The sequence below is a fragment of the Moschus berezovskii genome, chromosome 1 (assembly GCF_049115385.1).
Source record: "Moschus berezovskii isolate FMDL1 chromosome 1, NW_MosBer_1.0, whole genome shotgun sequence".
In the NCBI taxonomy this organism is placed as follows: domain Eukaryota; kingdom Metazoa; phylum Chordata; class Mammalia; order Artiodactyla; family Moschidae; genus Moschus; species Moschus berezovskii.
The window spans coordinates 122,373,500-122,399,478 of record NC_142460.1 but is presented as its reverse complement, the minus strand read 5'-3'; the positions used below and the strand labels follow the sequence as shown (position 1 = coordinate 122,399,478).

The 25,979-nt window shown below is 37.5% G+C and overlaps 1 protein-coding gene across 3 annotated transcripts in view; it reads right to left on the bottom strand.

Annotated features, from left to right (window-relative positions):
* The window catches only part of PDCD10 (programmed cell death 10), a 44,114-nt gene that overhangs the window by 15,541 nt on the left and 2,594 nt on the right, over positions 1-25,979 (bottom strand). For 2 of the 3 annotated variants that reach the window (XM_088839324.1, XM_088839325.1), the window contains exons 2-3: positions 10,991-11,201; positions 4,399-4,452 (exon numbers count right to left, since the gene is read on the bottom strand). In XM_088839324.1, the coding sequence (XP_088695450.1) occupies positions 4,399-4,452; positions 10,991-11,086 (150 nt within the window). In that variant the 5' untranslated portion in view covers positions 11,087-11,201. Of the gene's footprint in view, positions 1-4,398; positions 4,453-10,990; positions 11,202-21,940; positions 21,964-25,979 lie in introns of those variants that run through there. The other variant, XM_088839327.1, reaches the window with a different exon arrangement.

Genomic DNA, 25,979 nt, shown 5'->3' with positions numbered 1-25,979 from the left:
TCGGAGTTTCAGATTCAGTATCAGTCCTTCCAATTAATATTCAGGACTGATTGGATCTCCCTGCAGTCCAAGGGACTCTCAAGAGACTTCTCCAACACCAGAGTTCAAAAGCATCAATTTTTCAGCACTCAGCTTTCTTTATAGTCCAACTTTCACATCCATACATGACTAATGGAAAAGCCACAGCTCTGATTACAGACCTTTGCAGGCAAAGTGATGTCTCTGCTTTTAATATGCTGTCTAGGTTAGTCATAACTTTTCTTCCAATGAGCAAGCATTTTTTAATTTCATGGCTTCAGTCACCATCTGCAGTGATTTTGGAGTCCCCCAAAATAAAATCTGTCACTGTTTCCACTGTCTCCCCATCTATCTGTCATGAAGTGATGGGACCAAATGCCATGATCATAGCTTTCTGAATGTTGAGTTTTAAGCCAACTTTTTCACTCTCCTCTTTCACTTTCATCAAGAGGCTCTTTAGTTCTTCTTCACTTTCTGTGATAAGGATGGTGTCATCTGTATATCTGAGGTTATTGCTATTTCTCCCAGCAATCTAGATTCCAGTTTGTGTTTCATCCAGTCCAGAATTTCTCATGATGTACTCTGCATATAAGTTAAATAAGCAGGGTGATAATACACAGCCTTGACGTACTCCTTTCCCTGTCTGAAACCAGTCTGTTGTTCCCTGTCCAGTTCTAACTGTTGCTTCTTGATCTGCATACAGGTTTCTCATGAGGCAGGTCGGGTGGTCTGGTATTCCCATCTCTTGAAGACTTTTCCACAGTTTGTTGTGATCCACACAGTCAAAGGCTTTGGCATAATCAATAAAGCAGAAGTAGATGTTTTTCTGGAATTCTCTCACTTTTCTGATGATCCAACATATGTTGGCAATTTGATCTCTGGTTCCTCTGCCTTTTCTAAATCCAGCTTGAACATCTGGAAGCTCACGGTTCATGTACTTTTGAAGCCTGGCTTGGAGAATTGTGAGCATTACTTTGCTAGCATGAGATGAATGAAATTGTGCGGTAGTTTGAGCATTCTTTGGCATTGCCTTTCTTTGGGACTGGAATGAAAACTGACTTTTTCCAGTCCTGTGGCCACTGCTGAGTTTTCTAAATTTGCTGGCATATTGAGTGCAGCACTTTCACAGCATCGTCTTTCAGGATTTGAAATAGCTCAACTGGAATTCTATTACCTCCACTAGCTTTGTTCATAGTGATGTTTCCTAAGGTCCACTTGACTTTGCATTCAGGATGTCTGGCTCTAGGTGAGTGATCACACTGTCGTGAATGGAATATTAAAGTAAAGTAAAGTCGCTCAGTCGTGTCCGAGTCTTTGCGACCCCATGGACGGTAGCCTACCAGGCTTCTCCGTCCATGGGATTCTCCAGGCAAGAATACTGGAGTGGGTTACCATTTCCTTCTCCAGGGGATCTTCCCGACCCAGGGATTGAACCTGGGTCTCCCGCATTGGAGGCAGACACTTTAACCTCTGAGCCACCAGGGAAGCCTGAATGGAGTATTATTCATCATTAAAAAGAACACATTTGAGTCAGTTCTAATGAGGTGGATGAAACTGGAGCCTATTATACAGAGTGAAATAAGTCAGAAAGAAAAACATGAATATATTAACACATATATGAGGAATTTAGAAAGATGGTAACAACGACCCTATATGCAAGACAGCAAAAGAGACACAGAAGTAAAAAACAGACTTTGGACTCTGTTGGAGAAGGCAAGGATGGGATGATTTGAGAGAATAGCACTGAAACATGTATATTACCATATGTGCAATAGATGACCAGTCCTAGTTCAATGCGTGAAATAGGGCACTCAAAGCTGGTGCAGTGGGACAACACAGAGAGATAGGATGGGGAGGCAGGTGTGAGGGGGGTACCCAAGCACCACCCGTGGCTGATTCATGTCAATGTATGGTAAAAACCACCACAACACTACAAAGGAAATAGCTTCCAATTAAAATAAAAAAAAAGGAATCAGTGCCATGAATAAAATTTACCCAGGTCTATCATATTTTACGAGATTTATCATAACCACATACTTTAAACAGTTTGCTTTTTAATTGTACTTTAGAGTTAAAACACCAGCTTATATATAAGGATATTACAAGGAAAAGCTTAATAAAGTTCATTATTTTATGTCTTTTATGACTGTCAGAAGGTATATAATAAATATGTCAGAGTGAGTCTTCCTTATGAGGACACACAGGAGAAGTTTCTCTCTCTTCTTGGTATCGGAAAAGCCAAAAAACTGACTTTTGCCTTATCAATACTACAGTGTGCAATGGATCACTTTTCCTTCTTTGGCCACAAAGATGGTTAAAATAATCCCCATAATGCCACCCTGACAACCAAATATACCATTCCAAATCACAATGATACTTATTGCAAAGAAGAAAACGAAAAACAATAACAAAAAATTCCACTAAGGATGGTGCTGCTTCATTCTCTTTATTAATCCAATGATTTGGCAGAAAATATTTAAATAAAATTAGTATGTATGTGTATACAGGCACTGCATTTTAGAGTATTGCATCAAAATAGTACTGATCCCATGGACAGAGGAGCCTGGTGGGCTACAGTCCATGGGGTCGCTACTAGTCGGACAAGACTGAGCAACTTCACTTTCACACGTTGGAGAAGGAAATGGCAACCCACTCCAGTGTTCTTGCCTGGAGAATCCCAGGGATGGCGGAGCCTAGTGGGCTGCCGTCCATGGGGTCGCACAGAGTCGGACACGACTGAAGTGACTTAGCAGCAGCAGCAGCAGTACTGATCAACACACAAAATGTAATTTCTAGTAGTGAAACAGACAGATGTCTAACGACATTATTTATGCTACCAGGTAAGTGAGGTATCAATAAGCTAACCTCTGCCATAAAAAGAAATCAAGCTGAATATTCAGTTTCAACTCCAATGAGACTCAACTATAAATTTATTTGAGATTTAAACATTAAAATGCTTGAAATATAAGTTGTTTTATCTATTGATGGGAGCAAACACACAAAAAGTAAATAAAAATTAAAATTCTGGTTACCCTGATATGTATTTAGGTCATCCCAGGTCGCGCTAGTAGTAAAGAACCTGCCTGCCAGTGAAGGAGATATAAGAGGATCAAATGTGGGTTGAATCCCTGGGTCGGGAAGATACCTTGGAGAAGGGAATGGCAACCCACTACAGTATTTTTGCCTGGAGAATCCCATGGACAAAGGGGCCTGGCAGGCGACAATTCATGGTATAACAAGAGTCAGACACAACTGAAGTGACTTGGGATGGATATGTATTTAGGATGAAGTGGATTAAGTCTTATATGAAAGGCTGCACTCAGTAAGTGGAGTAGGGCTATCCAACAGAGATATTCGGTAGGAGCCTTTCTGATTTAAAATTTTTAGTAGCACATTTAAAAAGTAAAAAGAAAAAACACATAAAGTTATTTTAAGAGTACACCCAAAATATTATCATTTCAACATGCAAGCAATATAATACATATTACTAAGTTGCTTATATTCCTTTATTGGTACTCATCTTCAAAACCTGGAATACAACTCAATTTGAACTTGCTATGTTTTAAATGCTCAACAGCAACATGTAAGCTAGGGATTATCAACTTAACATCTTCAGGGCAATGAAACAATAAGACAATGAAAAAGTTCATCCTGAGTGACTCAGCTGATCCTCAAAATATCCTTGATGTGATCAACACAGAGGTCTTATTTTCCCACTCAAAACACAGTTTTACACTTACGTTCTATAGTTAAAAAAAGCATGAAGAAAATCTTTGGGTATAACTTTATAAAAGTTTTTAATACGGCAAATAAAACAATTTTAAAATATACTCTAAAGCTAAAGAGAAAACATTCTGAAGAAGTCAGTTCAAAAGCACTAAGTGATGAAAAGCTGAATGCTACTGAAACGGCACTTGTTCCAACTCACTTTCTATTTTTTATTTTTTTTAATTTTTATTTAATAAATGGTACAAAGCACAATGCCAAAAACAAGGTTTATAACATATATGGCATTATTTTGAGAGAGGGATAACTTAGGTATAGTATTTGGTTTTTTTCTTTTTGCAGCTTGAGGCAGGTGTAAAATAATGTAGCTTTTTACAACTGTGTATTCTATAGTATTTTTTCATTTGGTGAAATTTTAACTGTTAATGTTTTTGGCATTGTGTTTTTTCCAACTCACTTTTTAGAAGTGTTTTAAGCTTTAACAGTGTACACTAAAACAGGCACAAGGTGACTGAAAAGGTTTTCACTAAACAGCAAAACCAAAACAAAAGAGAAAGGTATCCAAAAAGAAAAACTGACATTTATGACATGGTATTTAGATTTCTTTATAAGATACATTTTAACCACCATAGTAATAAATTATCTGTGCCTCACCTTAATGAAAGCTGCTCTCAGTGTCTGAGCTGCAGACAGATTTACTCGTTCTAGCTGCAATAAAAATTTTAAATCATTAATATCAGTTTTCTGCAAAAAATACATCACTTATACTGCATTTTACAGTAATCACACTGATACATCCATCAATTAACAAACATAACTTGCTAATGATTCTGAATCAACATAATTCTTCAAATAGATCTGTATTATAGACGATGTGTATTAGTCCCTTATTTATTCCTCTGCGGCTTCCTAGGTGGCGCTAGTGGCAAAGAACATGTCTGCCAGTGCAGCAGACTTAAGAGATGCGGGTTTGATCCCTGAGTTGGGAGGATCTCAAGGCAAGCATGGCAACCCACTTCAGTATTCTTGTCTAGAGCATCCCATGGACACAGGAGCCTGGTGGGCTAAAGTGCACAGGGTTGCAAAGAGTTGGACACAACTGAAGCGATTTAGCATGCATCACCTTAAAGACTGATTGAAGACAAGCACAGAATTCAAAATAGTATACGTCCGTAGTAGAAATAAACATATTCACTTAAATTTTTGAAAATGGGAGGAGGATTCAAGATTAACTTTCAATGTTCTGTTAAAAAGAGATGGCAAAATTATGTGTATATGGACTATAAAATGACCAAAACAAAGAAAATATGTATTACTTAAGATTTTTTATATTTACCACCTTACTCTTTTATTTTTTTAATTGAAGTACAGTTGATTTTGACAGTGTTGTGCCAATCTGCTATACAGGAAAGTAACTCAGTTAGACACATGCATTCTATTTTTAGTATTCTTTTCCATTACAGTTTATCCACGGCATATACAGATTACAACATAACCACTGTATACATGTACCACATCTTCTTTACCCATTCGTCTGCTGATGTACATGCAGGCTGTCTCCATGACCTGGCTGCTGTGAATGGTGCTGCTATAAACACAGGGGTGCATGTATCTTTTTGCATTATAGTTTTATTCAGGTATAAGCCCAGGAGTGGGATTGCTGGATCATATGGCAATTGTTAGTTTTATGAAAAACCTCCACACTGTTTTCCATGGTGGCTGCACCAACTTACATTCCCACCAGCAGTATAGGAGAGTTCCCTTTTCTCTACACCCTCTCCAGCATTTTTATTTGTAGATACTTTAATGATGACCATTCTGACTGGTGTTAAGTGGCACCTCACTGTAGTTTTGATTTGTATTTCTCTAATAATTAGTGATGTTGAACATTTTTTCATGTTGCCTATTGGCTGTCTGTATGTCTTCTTTGGAGAACTGTCTATTAAGATCTTCTGCCAATTTTTCAATTGGGTTGTCTTTTTGTTGTTGAATTGAATAAGCTGTTTGTATATTTTGAAGATTAAGCCCCTGTCTGTAGCATCATTTGCAAATATTTTCTCCCATTCTGTAGGTTGTCTTTTCATTTTTTTATTGTTTTCCTTTGCTGTGCAAAAGCTTGTAAGTTTGATTAGGTCTCATTTATTTTTGTTTTTATTTCTAGTGCCTACTACCAAACTCTTTTAAAACTGCTTTTTCATCTCCTCAGTTAGGCATTAAACTAAGATTAGTCTTTTTTTATTAATTAGCAAACAGTACTGATAAAAGGTTTGTTACTTAAATTGAACACTGTGGGTCATCTGGATTTTACAGATGTTTATATCTGTCTTCTTTTTTTTAACCAGAATTAAAAAACGGCTACCAAAAGTCCTGAATCGAAAGTTCAACCCAAATGCTTTTAGCTTTTATTATCAAATGTATAAGGATTATAATCCTGAAAGATAAATGTCCTTATTAAACACTGTATAAGTTGCTTTTCATTGGGCTAAAGAAGGTATACAATTTCATAAAAGTTACTACATTTTTTGAAAAATTAATTGCCAGGCTTAAAATAATTAGCTTCAGTTAGAATCAGATTTTGTTAGTCCCTAAGAATTAGGCCTGTTAACTCAATAAAACTCAATGCATATATTTTTTATTTGGGACAATAGTAAACCTTCAAAATCAATGTAATCTTTGTTGACTTTTATGCAAGTATAATATTTCTAAAAAAAATCTTATGGTTATAGATCACATTATGCAATAACTATTATTTTCAATTCTTTAAGGCAATGAAAACAGTTTTACACACACACATACAATCTAGTGACTCTCCAAACAGTTTAAATCAATTTTCTAAATAAGATAGAAATGCCAAGAACCTTATCTCCCTCTGAGTTACTTGCCTTAACAAAAAGAAAAGCATCAAAACTGGCCAAGATTAACAATTTATCTCCAAAATAAACAATAGGCCATTCAATTTAGTATTTATTTAACTTGGCTTCTACAAATCTTGTAAAATCTAACACTGCCCTGGTAAGTAAAAGGAAAGACACGAGACGATCCAGGTAGGAAAAAATATCAAGTAAGCAACTAAATAAGATATTAATTAACTAATGAAGGCATATCTCCAAAAAATTAAAATTGCCTTCTTCCACCAAATTCATTTAATTATAATGAACTGCAAAGAAGAATTAGCAATATAGCTCTTCTGATCTCGAGTTCTTTTTGTGCAAGGGAGGCAGAGGGAGACAGACAGAATGAATGTTTCCTCCCTGATAGGAAGTCATTTCCTTGTTCGGGTTTACACCACACTGACGTCTTTCGCCAAGTCAAAGGTCTGAGTCAGATGAGTGCCTTTCAAGTATCAGCATTAACTCACTCTGTACTGCCCTGACCGGTATATGAAAGGGTCAACGCAAGTAAAAGGGGCCTTCAGTCAGTGAGGAACTATATAATTAGCCAAGACAGACATCTACAGCTCTAGATTTCTAGATTAAATTTACATATGTATATTTTAGAAAGGAAAGAAAGGTCAGATTTAACATACTGAACCAAGTCAATGATCTGTGAAGCACCTGACAAGAACTCTGCTGGGAGTCACGTGGGATACATTATTTACCCACACATCTTGCAATAATCCCACCAGGATTATTACTCATAAAATATTCACAATGCCCAGGCAATACCAGGCATATAGACACCTACACACATTCAAAAAATACTTTGAATGAAACTTAACCTTTCATCCATATATTTACCTAAATTGTTTTTTTTGCATCTATTTATAATTTCAGCCTCTAATACTCAGGTAGCAAGGTATGTTTACACCTTCCCTATTATAATGTGCTTCTATTTTAGGCCTCTCACATGTGATAGATGATTTCATAATAAAATCAAATCCAAAATATTAACTATGATCACTTCTGAATAGTGGGATTATAAGTGAAGTCCACGCCTTCACTGTGGAGAAGTGTAAATATTTACTTAAAATTTGACTTTTGATTTTTTTTACTAGGAAAAATATTTATATTTGCCCTAAAAAGTTTTCTTTCAAGTCACCAGAAAAGAACATACATAATATGTCTTTTCCTGGAATGAAGAAAGAACCATACATCCTCCCTCCTCCATATACAAAGACTCAGCAAAAAAGAATACAGTACATGAGAACCTAATCTATATAAGACTTGGCATGAGGTTTCTATAAACTCATTATTCCATAATGCAACCAGGAGACCTATTTCACAGTACATTTACAACACATGCAATATACTTGGACTCTGAACTGTGCAGCAGCTGACTAAACAAGCGGCTTACTTTGGGCATAGCTTCATTAAGTTTAGCAAGCATCTTGCTCCCAGAATGTCATAAATAACGTTCCCCTGTGAGCTGGAGTTAACAGTATTAAAATTTCCCCAGGTGTAAGGATATCCTACTGTCTACAAATCTGTTCTGCAAAATGGCTTCTAAGCTACTGTTGTTACTATTATGAATGTAATATTAAGGTGAGCATGTATGAGTTTTTTAACTCTTCCCTACACAGTGGACAAAATTTAGTGAATCATTTACGTTCAGAGTAAAACTTTATCCCTATTGTGGTGCTGTTTTTTGTAAAATTAATTTGACATCCATTTTGTCTTTAAATATGCAAAGCAGAGAAAAGCAGAGCCAAACTAGATTCTAATTTCCCCATTACTAGATTTATAGAAAAATCCATGTTTGAACTATAGTTAAATGAAGGTATTTAAGATGTTACAATAATACATTGGAATGCCAGAGAACAACGCTTGTATTTAAAAAAAACAACTTGATACCATGATCAGTAAATTCAATTTGAGAAATTAGACCCTGACAACTTGATATAGTATCTCTCAGTCTGACACAACCAGCCACTTCATTTTCAAATTTCACTTCTAACAACAATTATGAATCATCTGGCAAAGTGTTCTAATCTTGGGCCCATTATACCCCACATGTTGTTCAAGTTTCAGATTTTTGAAGAGATTTAGTGGTCCATTCATAGCCATTTCTTTTTCTTTCAAGTTAATTCTTCTTACACATGAATAAAGTAGAAAAGGTATACCAGTATTAATCCCAAGAGTTCACCCGAATCCTACATCCTATACAACTGTTTTCCAAAGTCAAGCATCACATAAAATCATTTCACCATATGGAAGAAAAGGTCACTCAAACTCAGGAAAAAAAGCTTTTCTCATTCCTCTTTCATTAAGTAGAGGATGAAACTGAAGTTCTGCAATGCAAATTGACCTTCCTTAAAGACTCTCAGATAAATATAGAAAATGCCCCCAGACAAGTTGATCCAACAGCCTACAGAGTTAGCTACATAAACACGAAGAGGGAGCATCTCTGGATGGAACTGTCATGATGGCTCCTGACGAACCTGAGAAGTTTAAACACTAAATGTCAAGACAGGTTACTCATCTATCCTTCAGTGACTCTCTTTACCTCATACCTGGTACAAGGATAACTGAACAGTTAATAATTGATTTGCTTAAACATCTGTGTTCCCTGCAACTCTTGAGAAGAAGTATGCTGACTTTTTCTTCCCTGTATCTCCAGACCCTTGCAGTGGACTCAACAAACAAATGGCTGGTATTTAGTAAATATTTACTGAACAGCACTGAAGCACTGCTTCCAACATTAACTATAGTCTTGTAATGCCTGGGGAAAGTGTTAGAACAAAATAGCAAAATTAATGACTGGAGTGTTGGCTTCAGCTGCCAGAGATGGGTATAGCCAGCCCTAGAAGAGTGTCTCCAATGCTATCATGGTAGCAGGATAATCGGGACAGGTTTTCCAAAAGATGCCTCCTCTTTGCTTCCTCTTCAGTAAACTTCTAAATTTCCTAACTGCCTAGCTAGGTGTAGTCATAAATCTATATTCTTGCCAATGAGATGTAAATGTAAGTCTCAAGTACAACTTTCAGAAAGGTTACTTTAAGGAAGCTTTATCAGCTGGAAATAAATCCCCACCCCCTGCTTCATTTTTTCACCCCTTTCAAACAACTTAGGACAAAACAGCAGCAGCCATCCCATATGCTGAAGTGACCTTGACAATGGAAGGCAAGCACTAGAATGATGAAACAGAAGACAGGAACCTCAGTTTTTGATGGTACTGACTCATAATACTATTAGTCCTGGACCACTTCTCTTCAGAATTTTTTATGTAAAGAAACAAACTTAAAAGAAAATAATCTCACAAATCAGGACCTCAGTTCACCATTAAAAGGAGGGGAGAAATTATCTCTTACAGAACTTCCAGTTCTAAAAACTCTACATAGCTTAGCCTATTAAATATCAACTTAAAAAAAAAAACAAAAACCTAAAATGTGTCAGTATTAATAAGTCCTAGAAAATTCCTCAAATAAAAAAGCAATTATATCTTCTCTAGATACAAAGCAACGGTATCTTCCATTTATCAGTGAAATTATGTTTTGTCACTACTCACTCGAACTTTAACTCAGGGCTTCCCTCATACTTCAGTTGGTAAAGAATCTGCCTGAGATGCAGAAGACCCCAGTTCCATTCCTGGGTCAGGAAGATCAGCTGGAGAAGGGGCAGGCTACCCACTCCAGTATTCTTGGGCTTCCCTTATGGCTCAGCTGGTAAAGAATCCGCCTGCAATGCTGGAGACCTGGGTTCAATCCCTGGGTTGGGATGATCCCCTGGAGTAGGGAAAGGCTACCCCTCCAGTATTCTGGCCTGGAGAATTCCATGGACCATGCAGTCCATGGGGTTGCAAAGAGTTGAACACGACTGCGTGACTTTCACTTTCACCTTTTCATTTTCACTTTAACTCATTAGGATATTTCCGGGCCTGCTCTTCTGGCTACCTAAAAGGTGCTAATCCCCAACTCTTCAACACACTAACCCTTATTTACCTCTTTCAGATGTTAGCATATATGTCTCTTATTCCAGTGAGGCCTGTCCTGGCCCCTAAAATAGGTCTCACCTGCTACTTTACTTAACACATTTTTACACTTCATAGCACTCATCACAATTCTTCATTCATAAAATAACTTGTATTCTTTCGTCCAATGTCTCTCTCTTCTACTATAGCGAAACCTCCAGAGGAAGAGCAAAAGCTGAGGCCTTTTCCCTCACTGTTTTATGTCCACCCCTGGAACAATGCTTAACACATAGATGGAGTCCATTTACATAAGTACTTGTTATATGGGGGAACAAATGAATACATGAAGCAGACATAAAGAAATTCTACAGGTCACGTGAAGAAACGTTTATCCACTTACCTCATTAAACACAGGATACATGACTGCATAGAGGGGCATAGAAACCATAGAAGTGGTCTCAGCTTCATTCTTCATCTCTTCCATTGTCATCCTCATTCAAAAGCCAACGACAGTAGAAAAAGCAGTGCTAAAATGCAGAGGAATCTTCATTCACTGCAGTCTTTCTTCTCTTCTTTGTGATAACAGAATAAAGCACAAAACATATACTGACCTGGTTAAAGGGCAAGAAAGAACAGATGTTTACCATATTAGAATTAAGAATAAAGACTTCAAGTGTTTAACATTTTCATTAAAATTTTTTGCTAATCCTTCACTGATTTTGTCCCCTAAAAAATAACAAAAACTTAGCAACCATCAAAGATTTAAGGCAAAATTTTAAATTGGAAAAATTCCACCAAATGTGATCTATTTGGGGGAAAAAACTGATCTGATTTCTTAATTAAATAATTTACTTAATATTATTTAATTTTGCCAGTGGCATTTTTTTGAATCTTTGTCCAAAGTTAACACAGAACCTAGGAAGAAAAATCCATGGGTACTGGAAGTTTGGAAATAAAATATTTAGAATAAAACAATATAAGAGAGAAATTTTGCCTTGAGGAGTTGAGGAAATGTGTTGTTTCTGAATGGAAAGCAACTATAATTAATTCCTTTGCTAGGTTGAAAACTGAGCTTAATTATAAAGTGAAAGAGTAACAGTACTTAACATATTTATATATTAAATGATACATAATATGTTAGTTCAACCAAAAAAGCTATCAATTTTGAATAATTTGTACCTTTTATAAAGCATTTTCAGATTATAAAATATTTTTCATATGCATTTAGTCCTCCCAATAACTTACCTTATAGTAACTGTCATTCTAACTTTACAGATGAAAAAGCAGACTCAGATAATAAGTAACTTGCCTAAGATCTCACATGCAGAGGTCTATGAATTCAGATCTGACACTCCCAAATCAAGAAACAGAGTATCAAGTGAAAACCAAGAACCTCATCTACCCAGGAAAGTACCCAGACGTTATTCAGTATTCACTTACTGAATAAATATATGTTAACCACCTACTCTATCAGATCTAGTCCCTTAAATCTATTTCTCACTTCCACTGTATAATCATAAGGGATTTGATTTAGGTCATATCTGAATGGTCACCTTGCTTATTTAACTTATATGCAGAGTACATCATGAGGAACGCTGGGCTGGAAGAAGCACAAGCTGTAATCAAGATTGCCGGGAGAAATATCAATAACCTCAGATATGAAGATGACACCACCCTTATGGCAGAAAGTGAAGAGGAACTCAAAAGCCTCTTGATGAAAGTGAAAGAGGAGAGTGAAAAGGTTGGCTTGAAGCTCAACATTCAGAAAACAAAGATCATGGCATCTGGTCCCATCACTTCATGGGAAATAGATGGGGAAACAGTGGAAACAGTGTCAGACTTTATTTTGGGGGGCTCCAAAATCACTGCGGATGCTGATTGCAGCCATGAAATTAAAAGACGCTTACTCCTTGGAGGGAAAGTTATGACCAACCTTGATAGTATATTAAAAAGCAGAGACATTACTTTGCCAACCAAGGTCCGTCTAGTCAAGGCAATGGTTTTTCCCGTGGTCATGTATGGATGTGAGAGTTGGACTGTGAAGAAAGCTGACCGCTGAAGAATTGATGCTTTTGAACTGTGGTGTTGGAGAAGACTCTTGAGAGTCCCTCATACTGCAAGGAGATCCAACCAGTCCATTCTAAGGGAGATTGATCCTGGGTGTTCATTGGAAGGACTGATGCTAAAGCTGAAACTCCAATATTTTGGCCACCTCATGCGACGAGTTGACTCACTGGAAAAGACTCTGATGCTGGGAAAGGTTGGGGGCAGGAGGAGAAGGGGACGACAGAGAATGAGATAGCTGGATGGCATCACCGACTCGATGGACATGAGTTTGAGTGAACTCCAGGAGTTGGTGATGGACAGGGAGTCCTGGCGTGCTGTGATTCATGGGGTCGCGGAGAGTCGGACACGACTGAGTGACTGAACTGAACTGAACCACTTACTACGTGCAAGTGCACTGGGGGATGAAAAAGATGTGGTTCTAATCGTTAAAAAATGACCTGATGCAGACTGTGGAAGACCCAAGCAGTTTGAAAGCTACAAAGGCTAGTGCTCATAGCTTCAAACAAACTCCAACGACCTGTCCCGTCTGAGAACTGCTTACTATTCCTCCACATTCCTACCAGTGAAGGGGAACTCAACACCAACTGACACCAACTGAAAAGTTTAGTCTTATTTCTGGTAGTTCTAAACATGGAAATTTTTTCCTCCTTCTGAGCTTACATCTGCTTCCTGAATTCACAGAATAAAATAATGAAATAAAAAATAAAAGGAAGAAAAGGCCAATTCCTAAATTTTATTCTATAAGACAAGAGAAAACCATTATCTGATGAACCAACTGGTACTTAAACATATTTCTTTGGTCATAGCATTAAGGACAGAATGGAGAAATGAAGCTGAAGGCAGGAAAAAATTTAGGAATCCGAATGCATCCAGATCAACAGAACCTGAATAATAAACAAGAGCAAGTAAATATCTGCTGTTACTATCTTACTACTTAATAAACCATTTGATAATCTGCCTTTCCACTTAAAATTAACTGTGAATACATTTTCATAATAAACTTGGAACAAAAAAGAAGGGCTGAAACGCTGTGATACTAATCAAAGTGAAAATGATGGATACCGGACGTACAGTATTGACAGTAAATGAAAGGCATCGGTTATCTATGAAAAAAGAAAGAGAAAGATAGCAGTACAGGGTCAACAACAGAACTTGAAGAACTATTTTACAGAATGACAGGGAAAAAAACCTTTATTTAATAAATATTTCTTTTTAAAAAAGAAAAAATTTATTGACTATCTATACAATATTGGGCCTAGTACTAATACAGAACAGTGAACAAGACAAGACCTCAGAGAGCTTACACTATGGAAGGAAAGACAAAATAAACAATTGTGAAAACCACACAGGATGCTATGCTTTTATGGGAGAACTAGATAAGAGAACCAGCATCAGGTGTTTCCAAGAGAAGGAGGTCAAAAGTTTTAGATACTGCTGAATATAGACAATAACCTAAAATTTTTTTTTTATTTCACTTCTTGATGAGGTCAAGTATAACACTCAAAGAGTAGTGTCACTTGTATATAGAGGGCGCTACGAGCAGAGGCTGAACTGGTGAGCTGGCAAGAGAGGAGGATAAGTTTTAAAGGATCTCAGTCAAAAGGAGGCAGAAATTAAAGGAGGTAAAGATACTGAAGTACGCTCAGTGGGATCATTTTTGTCTTTTGCTCTTTTGAACACATGCCTATCCCTGCATATACAAAGGCAGACACAGTTGAACGGATTAGCTGGCTAGAGTCACTTTCTTAATTCCCGCTGCTATCTACCTATCTACCCCACTAAACTTGCTCAAACACTTAATTTTTATCTTTTCAAATACTGGCATTGATTTTTTTAAACACATGTTGTCTAATAAGTGGTACTGTACCATGTTGGAAATTTTCTCTTAAGATATTATTTAAATTAACTGTCTCTATAACTGTCTCTTTCTCTAATTTACTTATACTTTACAAATATATACATAGTTTTTCTTGCCTCTAAAACTAACTTTACTATCAACTACTATTTGTCATCAAAAAGACAGCATTATAGCAACATTATGGGCTACACAGGTGGCTGGTTACTCCACACTTGACCACTCCTTTAAAACATTGTTCCCATGGGAAAATGTTCCAAAGAACCAATTTATATCTGAACTTTTCAGAACAGACAATCACAAGTTGGGCCAAACAGTTTCATTAGCGTTTATATGTGAATAAAAATCAACATTTCCAATAAGGCTTTTTAAATATTAAACTGTTCTGCCAATTTTAACTTCCAGTTAAAATTTTGTTGTCAGTCCTTCTACATGCTTCTTCATTTGAAACAGTTCAATAAACAACACGCAACTCTATGCCACTTTAATGCCAAATTTAGTCTTAAGAGTTTACACACTACACAACCAACCAAAGGAGTCTGTTCATTTAAAGAACCACACTAGAGTATATCTCAAGGCTCAGAATCAACATTTCCTGAAACAGCCTCACTTTCTCCCTCTGGGGCACAACAGGGCCAAGGCTATTTACTCTCAAATAAAATGTGTGAACAAATGGAAGTTCTTGGAATTGATGCATACAGTTCTTGGGAAAAATAGAAGCTTCCTAAGTAAAGGAAATTCTAGACTTGAAAAACATTTGTAGGCAGGTTGTCTTGCTTTTCCCTACATGCAAATCTGATACTAGCCCCCTTACATGATCCCAAATTCTTATAATTCCTTTCACTTCCCTCCCTAAAGGAGGAAAGTTTTATTTATTTTCATTGGCTCTCCCAACTGTCCATAATATTTAGCTAAAAGAAGTTTATTAATTCCAGCAGTAAATAGAATCCATGAGTTCATGTTATAATTTATAAGTGTATTTCTTTTCCCCAATAGTGACATTACCAGTCAGCATTAACAGGTACACAGTAGACCTAACTTAATAAACGTTTGCTGAATGCATAAATTAACGAGACAAGAGATGGGCAATTTCTAAGTTGAATCAGTCTTGCTGACACTTTTCAAATATTAAGCCTAGCAAAACAAATACAGAGAAATCTAAATGATTCTACTAACAAAGTCTGGACCCAGTTATATTTACCAGTTTTTATCTCTTTTGGCTGTCCCAAGCTCTTCCTACTGTAGTAAGCTGAGAGAATATAAGCATCAGACCGCTGCAAATAAAATCAGAATTTCAAAAGAAATTTACATGAAAGCCAAAGGAAAACAAAGGAAACTAAAAGAGAGATCATTAATTCTAATGTCTTAATTTTATTAAGCATACAACTGGTGTATAATTTAATAGTTCACAAAATTCTCAAAGTGGAAGCATTCCAACATTGGTTAACCTTGCTTTACACACGAGAAAGAGTGAAGAGTGCTGCAGTTTCCAAATGCTGGACAACTTAAGCCATCACAATCACTTCAGGGCTTATTAAAAACACAAGTTCTCAAGATTACTCATAATCTCCAAGAAAGGGTTAAGAAAGCTGTATTCTCAGCAGCCAGCCCAGATGATTCCTGTGAACAGGACAAGTTGGATATCACTGGTATGGAAAGAACAGTGGCTAGAGTCAGAAGAAAGAGAAAGAAAAAAAAAAACTGCTAAGGGCAGTCTCCAAGACACAGGTAAAATTAAGTTTGACTCAGCACCTGAGACAAGGGTTTTTTGGTCCTCCTGACTTGACAGAAGTTTCACTTAATCACTGGCCTTGTTTCCTCATCAGAAAGTGTGAAGGAGGTAAAAACTGTATCATCTTAAAGGCCATGGAACTTTAAAATTCAAGGACAGTAAAACTGTATTCCGGGTGTCTACTAAGGTTTCCAAAGGAATCTCATGGGAAATTAAAAAAAAAAAAAAAACTCACGAAATCATAGGAAATATTTACAGATTCTGATAAAGGAGATCTTCTTGAACGAGAGACTCAGGGTTTCAAATAACTAACACCACTTTGCTTTCTCTCAAGCACCCAGCATCACAACACAGGAGATGTGGGTTCAATCCCTGGGTCAGGAAGATTCTCTAGAGGAGGAAATGGCAACCTCCTCTAGTATTCTTGCCTGGAGAATCCCATGACAGAGGAGCCTGACAGCCTACAGTCCATAGGGTCGCAAAGAATCAGACATGACTGAGGCGACTTTGCAAGGTTCTAAGAAAGGCTTAACACTTCACCTAAAGGTGAATAGGAATAGGGCTGTTTGAATTACACAGTGGTTTACTCCTTACTTTAACCAGTTTCATCTAAGGTCGACCAAGGTCCAAAATATTAAATGCAACATTTTAGAAATAAACAATTCATAAATTTTTAACTATTTGCCATTCTGAGCAGCATAATGCAATCTCACGCCCTCCAGTCTGAGACCCCCAATCATAGGTATCATCTGCTCCTAACATGCCACTACTCACATCATCATGGCTTGATGATCCTCCTTCAGATGTATCATCAGGTCAATAGTAAAAAAACAAAAGAAGGTCAATAGTATCCTAGCACTAAATCACAATGCCTATGTCATTCACCTCGCTTAGTCTTATCACTCAGACATTTTATCACCTAAGATCATCACAGGAAGGTAAGTACAGTACACCAAGATATTTTGAGAGACCACATTTGCATAACTTTATTACACTGAATTATTACAATTGCTCTATTTTATTATGGCTGCCAATCTCGTGCTATTTATAAACTATCATAGATATGGATGTATAGAAAAAAATAATAGTATATAGAAAGCTTGGTACTATCTGAGGTTGCCAACATCCACTAGGAGTCTTGGAACCTATAGACACAGCAGGGGGGAAGGTGTGAGGGGGCTGCTGTACTTAATCAACATTATTAGCACTGTCATGAGAGTGGGGAGTAACAAGCACAGGGACTCTAGAACCAGACGTGCTTGGATTCAATAAACTGTTCATTCATCCAGTAAGTGTCCTGGGTAATAACTACAGTTCACCAGCCCTTTCTCTCACAGGAGCCCTCTCTCTCCATAATTTGAGAACCAGTGCTCTAGGCACAATCACTACACAAGCATTATGAACAAAGGTTAAGTGGTCTGAATAGTAAAGATAAGGGCTGACAAAAATTATCCAGACCCAGATTTTTTCCATAATTCAGATCGTTTCAGATCTCAATCTCTCACCAGTAAATTTATCTGCACTGTTGTTACATACTCATGCATTTAAGAAACCTAAACATTAAGACTATAAAATTTTAAAGCGAAAACAGCTATTAGCACATATTCCTCTATACTATCAAGTCCACTCTCCAAATCTCACAATTTAGAAATAAAAGTCCCCAGAAATTCACATTAAGAAACTAAACAGTGACATATTTTAAGTATATATTCTATATAGCTACTATAACCTATTGTATGGGACATGTCTGCCTTGTCCAAACTGCCTGGTATGTCTTCTGTCTGCCAAAGTGATCTACTTCTAGGATCACCTGCCCTGCTCTCTTGTGTTCTCCACGGCTCACTCAGCTGAGAGCCAAGACCCCCAGACTCCACACAGAATGTTTAGAGACTAATGCCAATGGGAACATGGCTCTGATTCAAGGTCACCCTAGGGTATACAGCAGCACAAGTCTGTGGATCTTCCGTTTTTTGATACCAAGACCTCTGACTCAGGTACTGTAAAAGTTAACTGCATTATGTCAGTGTAAGAATATTTGGGGGGAGTAGTTTCTAAAAACAGAAATCATAAATGGACAAGTAACTAACATTTTCTACACATGGATGGATAGCACAGAGTAGTAGGTAAGTGCTCAGATTTAAAACAGGTTTAAGTTTGAATGGGTGGTACCACTTAATATCTTTTTAAACTCAGTGAGAAATTTACTGGCAATACTGACTGAGGTACTCACATCACAGCATTATTAAGAGTACAAAATGCATGTACCTACTGCAGTATCGGACATACAATAAACATGCATATTATTAGTTACTGATATTTCATCCAAGATTCTATCAATCTGACACAGTATCAGGACTGGAATGAGTGTGAGGCAAACCAGATGGCTAGAGCACAAAATTAAGCTCTTACTTGCAGGACAGAGAGTGAGTGCCTCCTGAAATTTTCTACACTAAACTCTTTGCTTGCCTCATCCTAGTCCCGCCCCTGCACAGTACACACAAAGATGGGCTAACACTGATTATCACAATGTCAAAAAGGACACTTCCAATAGCCTTTTAAAACCTTTTATTCCCCACTTGCCAAAATGAAGGCTTATATACCTGGGCCACCCAAAAAAGGTTACAGGTGTCATCCAAAGCAAATTACCAGTTTAGGAATTCTTAAAAAATGTGATCATCAATGCATTTTAAAATTATTTGCTAAGTCTGTGTTAAAATTTTTATTCTCTTAATGTACATAGATCAATTTAATAAAGAAAGTTGTGACCCAGAAGCAGGCTTGGTAGAAGAGTGAAATCAAGATACGGTCAAAGAACTTCCCAAAAAAATCCGTAAGAGGGGATAATCTATACAGGAAAACCAAAAGAGAATGGAATCAAAAGGCTTGCTACCTCTGATGGGAAAGGGGAACAACAAAAATAGCAACAACTGCTATCTGAGTTTCTAAGATATTTCTGCACAAGTTCAGGGGAAAAGACACATCTCTCTGGCAGTGACAATATTCTATTTTTCCCCCTATTCAAATGCCTGAAGTTTTGTTCAATTCTGGTCTGAACAAAATTTAAATGAAAACATTTGTTGGAAGGCAGGAAACAAATTTGGTCCCTTGAATGCGTCCATCTTTTGCCCACGAAGTTCTTAATCTAGTGGTTCATGAATTAAATAATGCCTACACTTTTGAACTGTGGTGCTGGAGAAGACTCTTGAGAGTCCCTAGGACTGCAAGGAGATCCAACCAGTCCATTCTAGAGGAGATCAATCCTGGGTGTTCACTGGAAGGACTGACGCTGAAACTGAAACTCCAATACTCTGGCCACCTCATGCGATGAGTTGACTCACTGGAAAAGACTCTGATGCTGGGAGGGATTGGGGGCGGGAGGAGAAGGGGACGACAGAGAATGAGATGGCTGGATGGCATCACCGACTCGATGGACATGAGTTTGAGTGAACTCCGGGAGTTGGTGACGGACAGGGAGGCCTGGCGTGCTGTGATTCATGGGGTGGCAAAGAGTTGGACACGACTGAGTGACTGGACTGAACTGAACTGATATTGCCTAATTTAGTGTTTGAGGTACATCTCTGTATTCTCTTTTGCATTAGTATTTGTGAGTTTAAATTTCTCTAATACAACTCTAAAGCCTTCCTTTAAAACCCCTTAGAAATTCAACTTAAGCTCTAATGGGCTCCCGATACCCTGGAGAAGGGAACGGCTACCCAACTCCAGTATTCTTGCCTGGAGAATTTCACGGACAGAGGAGCCTGGAGGGCTAAGTCACAAAGAATCACACACGACTGAGCAACTAACACACACTACACGGGTCAGGCTTACCTGCTCTGTATCACTTATAGTCTTACATTTTCCTTAATAACTAACTCCTTATTGCCTAAAGTTTGCTACAGTATGTAATGTGTATTTTCTTTATCAAATTTCTTTGCACCACAACATTGCCACAAGGCGCTTAAATGTTGATAAAATTATTAGCCCCAGATATTAGGTTGGTACAAATGTAACTGCAGTTTTGCACTGTTGAAATTTGCTGTTTGATATTGGAATATATTCTTAATAAATGTGGTTACATCATTTTACATCATTTTAATATGCATTTCTCATTTTATGTTTTTTTGCTAATGATTTATTACTTGCTGTTTATTTTATATTTATTTTGGACTATGAAATAATGTTAGACAAAATGCAAATTCGAGCAATTTTCTTATCTGAGTTCAAAATGGGTCATAAGGCAGCGCTGACAACCCACAACATCAACAACGCATTTGGCCCAGGAACTGCTAACAAACACACAGTGCAGTGGTGGCTCAAGAAGTTCTGCAAAAGAGGTAAGAGCCTTAAAGATGAGGAGCACAGTGGCCAGTCATCAGAAGTTGACAACAACCAACTGAGAGCAATCATTGAAGTTGATCCTCTTACAACTACAGAAGTTGCTGAAGAACTCAACATCTCAACCATTCTACAGTCATCTGGTATTCAAGAAAACTGGAAGGTGAAAAAGCTAGTTAAGTGGGTGCCTCACAAGCTGACCACAAACCAAAAAAAAATCATTTTTTTGACGTATATTCTTCTCTTATTCTACTCAACAACAAACCATTTCTCGATTGGATTGTTACGTGAGACGAAAAGTTGATTTTATATGACAACTGGTGGTGATGACAAGTTCAGTGCTGGACTGAGAAGAAGCTCCAAAACACACCCCAAAGCCAAACTTGCACCAAAGTCACGGTTACTGTTTGGTAGTGTCTGATCCACCACAATGTTCTGAATCCCAGTGAAACCATTACATCTGGTAAGTATGCTCAGCAAATTGATGAGATGCACTGAAAACTGCAATGCTTGCAGCCAGCACTGGTCTACAGGGCCGATTTCTTATCCAGGACAACGTCTGACCACACGTTGCACAACTAACACTTCAAAAGTTGAATGAATTGGGCCTTAACCTCATTCGCCAGGTCCACCTGACCTCTCACCAACCGACTACCACTTCTTCAAGCATCTCACCAACTTTTTGCAGGGAAAATGTTTCCATAACCAACAGGATCCAGAAAATGATTTCAAAGAGTTTGTCGAATCCCAAAGCATGGATTTTTACACTACAGGAATAAACAAACTTATTTCTCATTGGCAAAAATGTGTTGATTGTAATGGTTCCTATTTTGATTAATAAAGATGTATTTTAGCAGTGTTATAATGATTTAAAATTCACGGACTGAAACTGCAATTACTTTTGCACCAACCTCATAAATGGACTCTGACTCATTTGTTTAACAGTAAGTGAGAATAAGGACAAGATTCTATCACGATAATGACATTTAACTTCACCTTTAGCTCCAAGTGATCTCAAATAAAAATGCTATTAGTCACAAGAAGAAATGAAGGAGACAGAATGGTATCTGTTTGTATCATATATACAATTCCTCCCATGACCTTCACTTATAAAACTTTAATTCATTTTTCAAGGAAGGACACCAAAATTAAGGGAAGACCTCAGAAATCTCTCAAAAGTTTTGACAATGTTGTCAAAATGCCAATTTTATTATGGACAAAGGCATCTGCAAGTGTCTACTCCTGAATAAAACGCCACAGCATTATTTGAAATCCTTTGGAATTAAATTAGACAGCCTTGTAACAATGTGAACCGGTATAGGGAGCAGTTGCACTCTGGAGGCTAGGTATGATTCATTTACCATTCCCAGATGCCTTTGGTTCCAGCAACATAATGAAGTCTAAGAAGGCAGCAAGGGTTTAACACCTGAGGGTTTTGTCCTTCCTGAACTCCAAACTCCATCAGATTTCCAGTTCATCTTTAAGACAGGATGGCCGAATAAGGCAGAAAGGCATAGTTCAGTGCCAGGGACCAGAAGGTAACTCAGAGAAACTATCATTTTCCCCCCCTTTCTATTGGCTCTGATGCAAAATTATCAAATGAATTGATGCATGTACAAGTACTTAATATATCAGAAAGACCAAATGTCCATATAAAGGTCTTTCCACCGCCCTACTATCCACTAAATTATAAACACTGTAGAGAAGTTTTATTCCTCTTTATTTCCTAGTACCTAGCTCGGTATTCTGCACAGTCAGTCTAAATCAGCAGCAGTGTTGGAGATGCGATGATGAAAAGCTAGATATAGTCCATACCCTTGAGGGTGCGCAGTCTTATAGGGAAGAGAGACAATAAAGAAATACATGTCAAGTTGCCACTTCACATAACTCCGAGGAGCATACCTGTATCACACTATACATATACTTGACCTATGCAAATTCAACGGGCACATTTAACAATTTTTCATTTTGAAGAAAACAAAAATAACTACTGAAATACTGGGTGATTGTAATTCCATTCTGCAAATATAAGCCCCTGAATGAAAGCGATAAAGACATGGATCTGCTACCCACCACTGGACTGAGAGCCACAGCTGTCCCCCAAATGAGAGGCTCACCACACTGTGATTCTCATAGTACAATGTACATATTTCCTTTCCAGAAAGATCTCTGAAAAGCAAGTTAAACACCTGACCCAGAACTCAAAGGAAAAGTAATTCTATTCCAATGCTAGAGGAAAAATGATGTTTGTTAATGCTATGTCAGCGGTAACTTTAAAAGTGTTCCTTTTAGAGTAAATTTTAAGATAAGTAATTTTTGCCTGCCACCTTGACTTTAGAATCTAAGACACAACTTTCTGCAACTGGAGCTCTAATCTAAGCTGAACCCTCCCTCGGTGCTCAAAAACTAACATCATTTTTACTGCCATGATTAAAAATATAGTGTCTTAACTTCACCAGCATGGATTTAAATCCTAATTCTAAGCAATAAGTGGTTGTGTGACCTTGCGAAAGTTACTTAACCTCCTGATACTTTAGTTTTCTTAAATTGGGGATAATAGTGCCTCTACATCACAGGGTTGGTACAAAGATTTAAGGCAATTTTACACATAATATATATTTAACAAATATATGATAAATGAATAAATCAAAGTATCATTATTATACAATCTACCTTTTTCTGGTAAACTTATTTCCAAAGGACTGGCCTGGGTAAACAGTAATGACCACTACTTACTTTGTTCCACTGCTGTTACCCAAATTCATAAGTCAGCTGATGAAAAAGAAAATTCTTTTTTTTTAATAGCAACACCTGATTCTAGACAACTGTAGAGTGACACTGAGTTTGAAGACTCATTTTACTTTTTCAGTGGTTAAAAAAAAAGATTATGCACACCAAAAAGCATAAGCGTGACCTTGAGAAATATGATTATAATATTACATTGTATCCAAGATGCAATTAATTTTGTAGCTAAAATGAGAAAACTAAATTCTACATACAAACAAAAATGGACCACCAAACTACACAGTTTACCTTTCTGCAAATAAATTATTTCTAACTCCTACGATAAAGGTGCTTTCACTTTTTACATCGTGTGTGCATGTGCCTGTACTGCTAAAATAGAAATCTCTAATAAGACCGCAACTTTCTATAACATTTCAAATGCAGTAATATACACTGTCAATCACACTATTTAACTTCTAAATCACTTCTGCAGTTTATATTGTGGAGAAAAAATTGTTTATCATGGAATTAGCTTAAAATTCTTGGCACACGTTACCAATTCTAACAACCTTAATAACTGAACAAGATATAAGAAGCAGTTACCTCGGTTTTACCCTTCACATATTGGTATGCTACGTCAGTATGAATTTTATTATCCCTGAATCAAGTAACATAAGGGCTTACTTTAAAATGTAAGTTTAGGATTTATCAAAGACTTATATTAATAATAAAAACTGGGCGGAATATGAGCAAGCACTTTAGGACAATATTTTGTAGGACAGTGAATTGGTAAATTCATGAAGGCATGCAAGGCTACAGCAAACTCTGAGCTGCTGAATTTATTCTATACCATTATTATATTACTCTAAAGGATCAGAGAATTTGTTTTCAGAAACAAAACCTAACACAATTTATTTCTGAATTTAGTCTTCATGTTTTGAAAATAATATTTTTACTCTCGTAACTACCAAGGTCTAAAGCAAATAAGATATTACCGTAAGACCCACTGAAATATGACAATTTTCATGAAGCTCAAACTATAAGCTCCTTTGAAATAAACACCACTCAGTTTTACAGTTACCTTATCTAAAGCAAGTTATATTAAAGGTGAAATTCAAAGGAAGATTACTGTGGTTAAAAAACAAAACAACAAAGAAAAGGGAAAATCATGAATTTTGTTGAGGACAGACGAACTAAGAGGGAAGACTAGAATTCACAGAAAGTTAGTTTCTTGCATATCTGTATTTTATTATAATGAATGTTGCTTGCAAGAGCAGGACAGTGATAAGGTCTCCAAAACACTGTTATACAGAAATTTTGCTGTAATAGTAAATGATTCTTTTGCCATTTCCACACAGAAAACTACCCTGATTTCACAGATCTCCAAGAAAGAACAAACATTATTCTACAATTTGCATCCAACTTCTGTCAATAACCTCTTTTTATCCAAAGGTAGGAAACAAATCTCTTTTATTCATTTTTGTATTTCTGCCACTTGCAGAGTGCTGGACTCACTGTGCATGAAAGCACTTACATTTATTCATTCAGCAAATTACTGACTACTTAACTTTGTGCTGGGCACTGTGTAAGTAATGAGGTAAGGCACATGACAAATAAGGACCCTGCTCAAGAAGTTTACTGTCTAGTGAGGGAGACAGACACTTATCAAATAAACACAGGAATATTTAAGTTCCTATTATGATGATGCTGCAAAGAACTACAGAGTATGATGAATATATAGTAGGAACTTAGTTTGGGGAAGGAGAAGTCAAAGGTTAGGGAACATTCCCCCGAGAAATGACATCTAAACTGAGACTTGAAAATTAACCAGGAGTTGGCCAGACTTGGGGTCTCCCTGGTAGCTCAGACAGTAGAGTCTGCCTGCAAGGCAAGCAGGAGACCAGGGTTCAATCCCTAGGACAGGAAGATCCCCTGGAGAAGGGAATGGCTACCCATTCCAGTATTCTTGCCTGGAGAACTCCATGGATAGAGGAGCCTGGTGGGCTACAGTCCATGGGGTCGAAAAGAGCCAGATTTGGGAAGGGGAGGTGAAGCAGTCCAGGCAGGAGGATGAAACAGGTATAAATGCCCCAAGTCAGGAAAAAGCTTCTGCAGGTAGTACCTGAAAGGCACTGTAAACAAGAAAGGCTGGGGATAAAGCTGGAAAGCTACACAGGAAACAAGAGAAACTGTTAGCATTGAATGGAGTAACAGGGGCAGTTCAGCTCAGTCGCTCAGTCGAGTCCCACTCTCCGCGACCCCATGAATCACAGCACACCAGGCCTCCCTGTCCATCACCAACTCCCGGAGTTCACTCTAACTCATGTCCATCGAGTCAGTGATGCCATCCAGCCATCTCATTCTCTGTCGTCCCCTTCTCCCGCCCCCAATCCCTCCCAGCATCAGTCTTTTCCAGTGAGTCAACTCGTCGTATGAGGTACCCAAAGAAAGGCAATGCAAAAGAATGCTCACAGTACCGCACAATTGCACTCATCTCACACGCTAGTAAAGTCATACTCAAAATTCTCCAAGCCAGGCTTCAGCAATATGTGAACCGTGAACTTCCAGATGTTCAAGCAGGTTTTAGAAAAAGCAGAGGCACCAGAGATTAAATTGCCAAAATCCACTGGACCATGGAGAAAGCAAGAGTACCAGAAAAACATCTATTTCTGCTTC